Here is a 12,839-nt window from a genome sequence, read left to right on the forward strand (position 1 = left end):
TGTGTGTGTGTGTGTGTGTGTATGTGTGTGTGTGTGTGTGTGTATGTGTGTGTCTCTTTCTTTGGCAAATACATATGCCCTCTAGGAAATGAAGTAAATAAATTAATTAATAATTGCCATCATCTCTGAAATAAATATCAATCATGCACACACTCTGTAATGTGTACTCTTTTTAATCTCAAGATTGGTAAAGAAATCTTTTTTTAAATTTTTTTAGTTTAGTTTAGTTCAGTTTTGTTTTCAATAGGGTGCATGCATTCACAGAAGACACCATAGTTGGCACGTGGGGGTTCAGCACCTTAACCACCATGCCACCTGCTGGTCCCAGAACACTATCTTTAACACAGAGCATTAGGTATTTCACACAGAAAGCTCAGGCAATCAGAAATACCAGAAAGTTTCAGTTTTGGCCAATTTATTATTTTTTAATCTATACATTTTAAAAGCTATAAAACAAACCTTAATCATGGCCATTAAACAAATTAGCTGAACTTTATTTCCCTTTCAGACTTTTAAATTGAAGAGTATTCTTCTACTAACCATAAGATCTTTGCAAAGATTTTGTTCCTTTGAACATTTAGAATTCTAAAATGATTATTTTAAATACTGCTTTTCAATTACTATTTATTTCAGGATCCCACCTGGTCTCCTGGTTCTCAAGTTTCCATTAAACGTAAAGAAAATACCATATCTTACAAAGATGGTATTTTTACATTAGAAGATGACATCAAGTAACTTACACTCTATTCCCTTGAACAATATCCACATAGTCTTCAGATCGAGCATAGTATCCATCAGGACTCAAAGCCCCCCAGAAGTTGGACCATAGCTTTCCATGACGTGTTACGAGAGGAGCAATAATCTTTCTAAATAAAGGAAAAGCAACCCATGAATTTACTTATTTTTAAAACACCAAAAACTTAAGTGCTTTGAGAACTGGGATGACAGACAATACAAAGAAGTTCATTTTACATACAGATTGTTAATCCAAAATTAACATAAAAAGAGAAATTTCTTCCCAACATCTTTTCTTAAACAATTAAGTGCACCACTAATATTGTATCATTTTTCTTAAAAAGAAAAAATAACAAAAAGGAAAAAGTCATTTAAAAGGTTCATGTAAATACATAAATTACTTTGAAAAGTTCCTTCCTTACATCCAAGATAGTGAAACTACATTAATTATTTAATTATGCTTAATTCAACTGTTTCAGAAATTCCACTAAGTGAAATAAAATACTTTTAGTTTCACTGGGCATTCAGAACAGGTCCTGGTGCTGTAAGGTAGCCAATAAATAGTTGTTGAATTAAATAAAAAATAGAAAAAAAAGAAAAAGAAAGAATGAAAAGGGGCTGAGACTTCTGTAAATAGGCCAGCTTTCCGAAAATCAAATCCCAAATTATTTTAAAGCATGTTTCCTTTTTTCTTTAAATGGATTTAAAATGAACTGCAGTTACTGTAAGCTAGCCTTGGCAACACTGAATATTTTTCTGGTTACTCAACTATTTTAGAAAACAAAATAGAAGGTAAGGCCATCGTGTTCTATCTCGGGACAGAGGGCCCTTTGAAACAAGCACATGCTACAAACTCAATATGCCGAATTTCTCATTAGGGAAACCTAATTTATAACACCAGCATTCTTCAGAGAGATCACAAAATCTGAGGCTCCCCGAGAATTACCTCTAAAATGCAGTGATATCAAATAATTTTTTTGAAAGATTTTTGCCATCGGGCACATGTGCTTGCTGGAGAAAGACAGCGAGAAGGAAAGTGAGGAATCACCCCCAGGGGAGTAGCCATGCTGCAATCCCTTTTCCATTCTCCTCCTGAGGTTTTGGGCATGCACGCACAGGTGCCCATGTGCCAGCATGATTTTGAAGTCACCAGATTCAGGATTCAAACAGCAGTCGGCCATGTGAGAGTCCAGCAACTTAACCACCATGCCAACTGCTGGCTCCGCTACTACATAATTTTTAAGAAAAGCTCAACAACTCCTCTGAGTTGAAGTTTAGAGACCAACCATTCTCAAATACAAAAAAATAACCTACTAACCAAAAAAAATTTAAAAAATAAAAACAAAAACTATTTCACAATACACTAATCTTATTCAAACTATCTGGACTCATTCTCTTACATACATAAAAGGAAAATAAAATCAATAAATACACACAAAATAATAATTTTGGTTATCTTCCTGGTACCTATTAAAGTAAAATATTAACCAAAAGAACATGCTTAGTTTTGTTTAGAATATCTACAATATTACAAATAACATTAAAATCTATTTTCATTAATTTATGAAATGGTTATTTTATGGTAATAACTGACAAGATCAAGTATTTAATGAAAAAATTTGTTAATTTATAATAATTACAAGCTACTTCCTTAAAATAATAATTATAAGCTACTCCCTTCAAAGGATTGGAACACAAGACTTAGAAAATCAAAATCTGCTGTCCGTTTTTGAAAATGAAAGCATAAGGACAGCAGCTGGAGGGGGGATGATGAATTTTGTCATATCATTTAAAGAATAAAATTTGAAGCAAAGAAGTAAATAACAGAGATAGGAAGAGGAGAGGGAAAGGGAGGCTGACTAGATGTCGGGAAGCCACATGGCAGAGACAGGACTATGAAATCTTGCTACATTCTTGGTCTATGTAAATATATATTTTTTTTTTTTTTGAAGAGGTTTTTGCTACAGGGCGCATGCGCTCACCAGAAAAACACAGACAGACAGAGAGACAGAAAGTGAGAAATCACCACCCCCAGGGAGGATGGCCACGTAGCAATCCCTTCTCCTCCATTCTCCTCTCGGGATCTTGGGGGCATGCACACACACACGCCAGGTGAGAGTTTGTACGATAAAGTATACGAGAGAAACTGCACCAGATTTCAAAAGCACCTAATAATGAAAAATTCAAGAAAATGTAACATTAAAAAAAGATACAGTTCCATAGGTTCTCTTTTCACCATTAAATGAGTAAAATATAATCCTTCTCATGCTTTTAAAGTTGTTGAACTTTTATTTTTTTTAACTTACTAAGAGGATGGAATTTTTAAATGGCTCACCTTTATTTTTCAATTAAAAATCTAGAATAGACCGAATTACTTTTATGAATATATGCATCAAGTTATTGAGCAGGTGACTTCATATATTATAGTTTTCCTTTTAAGGATGGCACTTGAGGAACAAAGATACAACCATGTCTGCGACCTTCAGAGGTTTTCTTGAAAAGACTCTTCAGCAGCAGGTTGATGCTGGGTTTCCTCATTAAGCTGAAGATTCGCGAAGTCTCCATAATCAAAATGATATCTTTGACTGAGATGACTAAGAAAATGTCTAGTAACGTGGCTAGGATCTCCCCAAGGAAGGGACACCAAAATAGGACATGTCACAGGAGCTGAAGTAGGTGGTTACTATGACAGTGACCCAGTAAGTGCTGTCTGGTAAAATCTGATCCTGTCCAGGGATAAAAAGTGGGATGCACAGAAGAACTTGTCTTCTCTCAGGAAGTTTCTGGGTGTTCACATGTGGATGTTCACTCCTATTACTGCTCCCTGCTGGATCTGGAGCGATCTGGAAGTTGGGAATGCTTGCAGAAACACTGTATTCATGAGTATTTGTAAAGTTGTCTCATGTGATGGAACTTATCTGCTTTGCTAAGCATCTGCAGCCGCCAGAAAACTTCCTCATGATACATCCAAGGTCTAAGGCCCGTTCAAGACATGCATTTCTCTCTTATAGTCACATTTCCACCACACAAGGGACAAGGTACTCAGCTTTCTCTCATGGCAGTCAGGAAATACGTGCTGTCAGGCTGTGTCTGCCTGTGTCAGGCACCTCCGGACAGACCAGGCAGGAGAAATCGCCTTTGGTGTAAGGCGTGGTCCCGCAGAGCTCCTGTGCCATGGCGGGGGTGGTGGAACAAGGGGATGGCTCCGGGGGTGGCGTTGGCGATGGCACCCGGCTAGATTCCGTTTCCAGGCACTGGTCTCCTTCTGACTCAGGCTCCAGCCTGTCCACAGCACCCCGACTCCTCTACTGACGGGGGTCGTCGCTCAGAAGCCCCCAGCGGTGCTGTGGACGGAGCTGCTTCTCCGACGCCTGTTGGTGCAGAGGGGGTCCGAGCTGTCCTTGGGCTTTTGGCAGAGTCACTGCCTCCTTCGGGCGTCCAGGCCCCGCGGCAAATAGAGCAAGTGCTCATGGGCCAGAGGGGGCCCGGAGATAGGCTCAAGGTGCACCCGGGTCCTACCGCCCAGCCAGGAACCCTCTCCCTCCACCACTGCGCCACTGCGCCACCTGCAGTCTGCCTGGCTGTGGTCACCGAACTCCAGAGGGTCACAACTTGAGTGTTACTGATGACAGGGAACAGGGTGCCAGATGGCAGCTGCTTTCCTTATGAGGGAATCTTATCTTTCAGACAGTATAAACATTAGATTAATATTAATTTGGATACATGTTAAAAACACAGGAAGAATTTGTGAAATAGTTCATTAAGAGAATAGCAAGTACCTACCAAAGTGTCATAAAATAAAAGCATCTAATTATTATCGAAAGTATATATTCGTTGCACATTATTGCATTTGAATCAAGAGGAAATTAACAATGCAAAGTCAGGAATAACATTACTGAATTCCAGTCGCTTTTTAAAGAGTTACGAATTACACTCTTATCTTTAGGGTTGCCCAACTCCTTTTCTTTGCCAAATGATCAAACCTTATTCATATGCTTTGAAAAGGAACCTGCAATGTGCAGTTAATGACCTTGAAAATTTAAGTATCTATAGAAGTTAGACAGTGGGGCCGAATGCCTTTTCCCATTTTAATTCAGTGAAATGAAAACAGGCATTGCCCTATGATAATTCATTTCACAGTAAATAAAACTGTATATCTGACTGTGAAATGATCTGTAATTCTGAAATTGCAGAATCTAAGAACTACAACTCTCTAGGCAATGACTTTTAGGACAGAAGCTTTATAAGTGCTATTCTGTAAATACAGACAGTGAATATAGACAGTGGCACAGAGGTAATGTGCTATCCCAGTGACGCTAGATCCCATAAGGTCAGCTTCAGCTGACACACGCCAGGTTCGCCAGGAGTGCCCAAGATCCCGAGAGCTGGAGGACTGGAGGGAGGGGATTGCAATGGGACCAGACCTTGTGGAGTGTGTTCACCCCTCACTCTCTCTCATTCTCATATGCATGCACAGATGCTCTATCATGAATAAAGAAATAATAAAGAATAAAATTAAATAATAAAATTAAAATATAAAAAATATAAATAAAATAAAATAAAATTTAAAATCTCTACAGAGAATAAAACAATTCTAAATTTATTAGTATCAGGTATATCATAATGTCACCTAGCTTTAAATAGGCCAGATATGGGTGAAGAACTCATTTTTTTTTGTTTGTTTTTATTTATTTACTTATTTTAATTTGACCAGAGAGGGATAGAGAGAGAGAAAAAGAGAGACAGAAAGTGAGAAAGCAAGCTGCCATGTCCAGGACTTGAACCATGGTCGGCCATGTGGGAAGCCAGTGCCCTTAACCACCATGCCACCTGCCGGCCCCCGAACTTCTCATTTGTGATTGTAATATTAACTACTCTATCACTCAGTTGTTTTCTAAAAGTAGTTAACTAGTTTTGAAACCTTACAGAGTCTAGAGAATAATATGAGTTTTCTCAATTTTCTAAACACAGGGTGTACTTACAGTTTTATACATAGCTATGGAAAATTACCATTTTAATAATAAACTGGCATTGAATCATATATGGTACCTGTTTTGTTCAATCAAAATTTTTAAAGTCTTTGGATTTGTCAAGACAACATCTGCATCCACACTGAAGTAATAATCACATTTTTCATCCTGACGGCAAAAATCCCTAACATTGAAAAAGAAAAGGAAATACGAATTAGATCCAATAAATATCTGCTGGTTGAAAAATGTTAATGTAAAACTTAAGTGTAAAATAAAGTCTAACATACTTTCCAATCAAAACAATGGGCCACTATTCAAAAGGGTAATTATTATCTTAAATTTCAAAATAGTCAATTTTTCACTACATGTTTCTAGGTAGATAAACACTAAAATTTTAGGCCAAGTAAAATATGTTTTCAAGTCATTAAATATTTTAAGGCATGAAATAGCCCGTCCAAATGGCAATTTGTAATTTAGTTTCTCATCCTTTTTGAAAGGGAAAAATTATTTAACCCCGCGTATTTATCCACAACTCTTTTTACAAATCACAATGTTTTCAGCACACACATACATACAATGCAAAATCTTGGACATTCGACAGTTCAATTTAGGTGAATCCTAGAGATGCAAACGTCTGACTCTTTATGTATTAATACTTTCAAAACTTGATTTGCGTGAAATTCTTTCCACGATAGTTATTCCTTTGCCTTCTTGACCGAGAGATAACGACTATGATGTCTGCTTTTCTTGGTAGTCTTTAGCATTATTATCAGAAATACCGAAGAATGAAACACTCAGGATAGCAGGGTAAGAGAAATGCTTCCACATATAATAGCTTTTGCATTTGGGGTTCTCTCTTCCCCGGTTTTGAGCTCCCTCCCTCTCTGCTGTCCCAGTTATCAATTTCTGCTGTTCTCTGTGTGTTTTCTCCACACCACAGTTGTTTCTAAAGAACTGCCAAACCAGATACTAGACAGGGAAACTGGTTACAGCTGTGCAACAAATTAGAGAAAAGTTTTGTGGACCCAAGGGATTATCCAATGAATAAATTATGGAACCATTAAAAATAACATCTGTTTGGTTTGTCGGAGGCCTGCTTTCCGGCCTATCCCTGCATTCCTATTCCAGGAACAATCTGTCAATTTGAGTCTTGAGCTCCTACAGCACAAGGCGTTAGGGTTAGCAGTACACAAGAATATCTCCTGTGGGAAGGCATCTTGTTTCACCTTTTCTACGGGCAGCTCTTAACACACTGCCTGGCATGTTCGATTAACACACTGAGTAACGATTGCTTTTACTAGGACCAGAGTTATATTCCTGTCAGAAGTATTTGAGGGGCTCAACAAAGGACCTAAAACATAAATTAAAGTCACTGCTAACAGCAGTCCTACTATACATCTATCTGTGTATTTAAAAAAAAATTAAATCTAAAGTTCAGTTCATAGCTTGATTAAATATGATACCTCCTAGCGATTAAGAAACATGTAGGTAATGTCCATGGTTCTTTACATGTAAAAAATACATACAAACACAGAAATAGTCTTAACGGTAGAGCTCTTGCTATTCAGTGTGTACACACGCACACACACACACACACACACACACCACAATTAAGACATGCAAGTAAGCATACTAATTTTGAAAATGTTTTCTTCTTAAAGTTCCTTTAGTAGAGTAATATAATTAATTAAATTTAAATGTATTATCACATACATTCCCATGTTTCTGGCTTCAGCTTGTCTTAGATTTTCTTCTGGTCCTACTATTTTTATAGTACTGATTTCATGTTTGGCTTTATCAAAAAATACCTTGATGTCCTTTTCATGATAAACTTCCTGTAACATATTTTAGAAATCAAAAATTAAAGAAGAAATACAACCATAAGATGACTGAAGTATTTATATGTAGAGTGCTTCACATGCAAAGTAGTGCATTCCACAATTCACCTATTAATCCAATTACAAACAAAATAATAACCACATTAAATAGGCTATAGTTTAATATCACATGTCACATGAAAAATCCAAAATATATACATAGAATATTCCTTAAAAAGAACATACTACAAAAACATTTTAATATATCTTCCTAGACAGGTCTTTTCATAAATATTTAAATCTTACTGCTCACTGTATAAGTATTTAAATCCTAGGTGCTATAAAATGTTTCTAACTCAAAGAAAAAATAATGGCTTCTAGCCTGAGGATCTTAGACATGTGTTGTAATATATCCAGAAAAATTGTTTATTAAACCTAATAGACAATCTGAGATTTAAATAAAAACAAGTACATTTTATAAAATAAAAAAAATTTAACTTTTGCTATTGGTTGCATGAGCTCATGGGAGAGAGAGATAAGTGAGAAATCGCCCTTCAGGGGGATGGCCAGGACACAATCCCTTCTCCTCCATTCTCCTTTTGGGACATGTATGCATGCCCAGAATGTTTTTAAGCCTCCAAGTCTGAGACTTGAACCACACAGTCAGCCAAGTGGGATCCGGTCACCCTAACCACCTTGTCGCCTGTCTGCCCCACATAGAGATAATTTTAAGAAGAGAAAAACTCTTTCAAGCCATTTAAGGTTATATGAAAACAGGAATATATAAATAAAAGGGCCAATATAAAATAATAAAACACTTTAAGTGCATATATTATGACACATTTCACAAAGCAAATGCTCAGTTCTTTACCCTTTAAAGCGTACTTAAACTGGTTTCCTGCAAATGTAAAATATTCTCTGAAAAACGGTGAATGATTGGGACCAGCAGATGGAGTAATGGCTATATTGCTGGCCTCCCATATAGTCAACCATGGTTTGAGTCCTGGACCCAAAGGCTTCAAATTCATGTCGGATGTGCATGTACGTGTGCCCAAGATCCCAAGAGGAGAATGGGAGAGAAAGAGTGCATAGTGGCCATCCCCTCTGGGAGGTGATTTCTCACTTTCTGTCTGTCTATCTCTGTCTTTCTATTAAGTACATGCACCCTAAAGCAAAAATCTCTCTCTTAAAAAAAGAAAGGTGAATGATTAGCTTAGACGTACCATGGGGAAAAAAGAACAATATAAACAGAAGGTATAAAAACCCAAGAGAGTGAGACCAGTAGTTGGCGTAATGGCTATATCACTGGACTCTCACGTAGTCAACCATGGTTCGAGTCCCAGACCTGGTGACTTAAAACTCACGTACTGGTGTGCATGCCCAAGATCCCGAGAGGAGAATGGAGGAGAAGGGATTGCAGCGTGGCCATTCTGCCTGGAGGGTGATTTTTCACTTTCTGTCTCTCTGTCTCTCTCTGTCTTTCTGGTGAGCACATGCGCTCTATAGCAAAAAAACTCTCCAAAAAAAAAAAAAAGCCCAAGAGAGAAAATGGCATATTTCACAGCTACAGTTCCCAAATCCACAGAGCTAACCAACTGAAGATTGAAAATATTATTAAAAAAAGAAACCAATTCAAAATAAATAAAAATGTAAAATTTTAAAAATACGGTATAACTATTTATATAGCATTTACACTGAATTAGGTATTTTCAGTAATCAAGACATGACAAGTTATATAAGAGCATATGTGTAGATTACACGGAAATACTGTGCCATTTTGTATACCTCACAGTAAGCGTCTGTAGAGTTTATCTGCAGGGATCCTGAAACCATATCATAAGACAACAGTATTGAGTTTTTTAGATGATGCTAACTACCAATTTTTAATAGGAAAGAAAAAAGAAATGGTAAAATATTGAGCAGAAGTTTAATTTTAGGTTACATGTGGGAGGTGTGTGGGAGGCTCAAATATTTTTAAAGGAAATGACAGTACCACAATCCTGTGGGGAAGAGCATACTATTGTGTGATTAATCAAAACAATATCCAGAGGCTGTTTAAAGTTGTAATATTATGGTATTACACAAAGCTGCCAACAATTGAATGACCAGTTCTATAGCAGAAAGTACTGGAACTGATCCAAAAACAGAAGAAGATAAGGCCCTTGGACATTCTGTATGTCGAAGGCCCTTGAGCCACATGAAAATGGTGACTCTTCAGCCATTTTTTTCTTCCCCCTTCTTATTTTTTAGTTTGCTACAAGGTGTGTGCACTTGCTAGAGAAAGACAGAGAGAGACAGAGACAGCAAGAGAGGAAGTGAGAAATCATTGCCCAGGGGGATGGCCATGCCATAATCCATTCTCCTCTCTTCTCCCCTGGGGCTTTGGACATGCACACACATGCACCAGGTGTTTTTCAAGCCACAGGGCCCAGGACTCAAATTACACAATCAGCCATGTGGGGATCCAGCTGCCATAACCTCCACGTCACCTACTGGCCCCCTCAGTCTTTTTTTAATCTACAAATATTGGAAGTTTTACATGGCTCATCTCAATATTCTGATGCTACTTGCCAGACTCTCCAATTCTTAAATCCTAAAATGTCAGGTCAGCTGTTCCACTAAAAATCCTCCACTGAATTTGATCCAATGAATTTTTCTAGACAAAGTAACAAATAGCTTCCAAAAGATCAACAATAGTTTTCATGTAAAATATTTACTTCTCAACCACTTACTTTGTTATGAATAAAGAGTTTAAGAGCTTCTTTTGGGTAATCCAGTGTCAAAAGTGTGTCCAGAAATCGAGGTAGAAAAGGCGTTGGTTGCTCAATGAAAACACCTATGGTCACACTTGGATAGACCTTTGTTTCAAAGCACACACAAAAATAAGTGTTTGTTAGTATGGTTTCATTTTAAATTGTATTCAAATTATAGCCACTTTACCATAACAAATACTATGACCTCAGTACAACCTAATCTGCTAAACTGAGATGGCCTTACAGCAGATCTTTCACACTTAGAATAAATTTTCTTTCCTTTTTTTTTTTTTTTTGAGAGAGGATTTTTGCTATTGGGCACATGCGCTCGCCAGAAAGACAGAGCGAGACAGAGAGACAGAAAGTGAGAAATCACCCCTCCAGGGGGGATGACCACACCGCAATCCTTTCTCCTCCATTCTCCTCTCAGGATCTTGGGCACGCATGCACACGCGCCTGGAGTGAGTTTAAGCCACCAGGTCCAGGATTCGAACCGTGGTCGACTTCATAGGAGTTCAGTGACATAGTGATTATGCTAACTGCTGGTCCCTTAGAATAAATGTTGTGGGCCTCAGGCAAGATGATTTTCCTAAATCCTGTCTTGGCATTATGATTGGTTAAAAAGGATATTCACTATGATACTTTTTATATAGATGTAATTGAAGATATTGCCCAACCTACTAGTCAATGCTTTGTTGATGATACCCTTGAAGAAATTTTTCCAGAATTCTATTTTAAAAACTTCATCTAGGAAACCAAAATGGTAATTGTGTTTCTCTTCTTATTTTCATGGCTGGTAGCTCAGTGCTTCATTTGTAGCTCAAATAAAGCAAACAAGCAATCATAGGGGACTTGAGCTCTTATTTTTATCCTAGAATATCCTTTTTAATCTCATTTTCCTGCTAGTCTTTTACTTTGTCTCATTATTATATATAAAGAAAGTTATTTTCTTTAAGATACTTTATCTTTCTTCATATATTTTATATATATTTTTAAGAACTTCCTATTAAAATGTTTTAATGTATGCATTATCTTTTTTATATATATATATATATACATGAGAAAGTACCCCCCAAGGGAAATGGTCACACAGCAATCTCTTCTCCATTTTTCCTTTTGGGATTTGGTGCAAGCAAGCACACATGCCTGGTATGTTTTCAAGCTGCCAGGTCCAGGGCTTGAACCATGTAGTTGGCCTTGTGGAAACCAGCTGCCTTAACAAGCACATCATCAGCTGGCCCTATACAATATCTTCCACTCATCACATAAAAGCTTCTGAACTTTCCTTATACATGGCAGCCCTTCTGACGGACAATTAGCAAAAGGAATGAAAGATCCGGGATTGAAAACTTACAACTACATGTGGAAGACAGAGATAGAAATAAACTACCATGTAACACTGTTACTACCAGAACCATATGCAATGTCTTTTTAAAACTATGTCTTAGGAACCAGCAGATGGCATGATGGTTACGTGACTGGACTCCACAGGGCTGACTGTGGTTCAAGTCCCAGACCTGGCAGCTTGAAACTCATGCCAAGTGCATGTGCATGCATGCCCCAAATCCCAAGAGAATGGAGGGAGGGGGACTGAATGGAGGAAGCATGGTCGCAATGTGGAGTGATTTCTTAGTTTCTGTCTCTCTCTCTCTCTCTCTATGTCTCTCTGGCGAGCATATGTGCCCTATAGCAAAAAAACTCTCCTAAAAAAAAGAACAAAAAAAACTATGTTCTAAAGATTAGCCTTTAGGACTATAGTTATTGTTTTGTTTTGTTTTTTAATGTCGTATCTGTTAAATGCTGAATTAGGTACCTCTTCCCATCTTTTTGCATATGGTACTCATACATTGTTCCACTATCTATATTATAACTTAATATTTCTTTCCATAGAAATCTACTTTGTACACTGTCATATTTTATTGGTATATCAATTGATTCACTCACTTAAATATCACTAAATGAATAAACAAATAAAAAGAACTAAAAACAAAATATCTGCCTACTAAGTGTTCTCAATTTAATAGGAGAAATAAGCAAAAACAAATCATGAAAACAAAATCAGCCCCATAGTACAGTGGGGGAAGGCAGTGCCTAGAAAGACAGATACCACACCACTGACCACGGTTTAAGTCCCAGCCCCGGCAACCTGAAAAACATGCGTGTGGGGAAGCAGCAGTTAGCGTAATGGCTATGTCGCTGGACTCCCATGTAGTCGACTGTGGTTCACGTCCCGGACCCGGTGGCTTAAAACTCACACCGGGCATGTGTGCGTGCGTGCCCAAAACTCCAGGATGAGAATGGAAGAGAAGGGATTGCGGCGTGACCATTCCCCCTGGGGGGTGATTTCTCACATTCTGACTCTATATCTCTCTCTGTCTGTCTGGCAAGCACACACGCCCTATAGCAAAAACCTCTCCAAAAAAAACAAAATGTGTGTGTATGCATGCTCAAAATCCTGATGGGAATGAGAAATGGAGAGGAAAGCATTGTGGCATGACCACATCCCATTGGGGTACTTCCTCTCTCTCTCTCTCTCTCTCTCTCTGGTGACCTCATGGAAAAAA

The 12,839-nt window shown here is 37.8% G+C and overlaps 1 protein-coding gene and 1 pseudogene across 2 annotated transcripts in view; both read right to left on the reverse strand.

Moving 5' to 3' along the window:
* Positions 1-12,839, reverse strand: part of PLOD2 (procollagen-lysine,2-oxoglutarate 5-dioxygenase 2) — a 121,220-nt gene that overhangs the window by 22,963 nt on the left and 85,418 nt on the right. For both annotated transcript variants that reach the window (XM_006171408.3, XM_006171407.3), the window contains exons 9-12: positions 10,255-10,380; positions 7,419-7,540; positions 5,785-5,889; positions 741-866 (exon numbers count right to left, since the gene is read on the reverse strand). In XM_006171408.3, coding sequence (XP_006171470.1) covers positions 741-866; positions 5,785-5,889; positions 7,419-7,540; positions 10,255-10,380 — 479 coding nt within the window. The remainder of the gene's footprint in view (positions 1-740; positions 867-5,784; positions 5,890-7,418; positions 7,541-10,254; positions 10,381-12,839) is intronic.
* On the reverse strand, positions 2,806-5,142 carry LOC106734184 (E3 ubiquitin-protein ligase RNF138 pseudogene; annotated as a pseudogene).

The sequence above is a fragment of the Tupaia chinensis genome, unplaced genomic scaffold (assembly GCF_000334495.1).
Source record: "Tupaia chinensis unplaced genomic scaffold, TupChi_1.0 Scaffold149537_1, whole genome shotgun sequence".
NCBI lineage: Eukaryota > Metazoa > Chordata > Mammalia > Scandentia > Tupaiidae > Tupaia > Tupaia belangeri.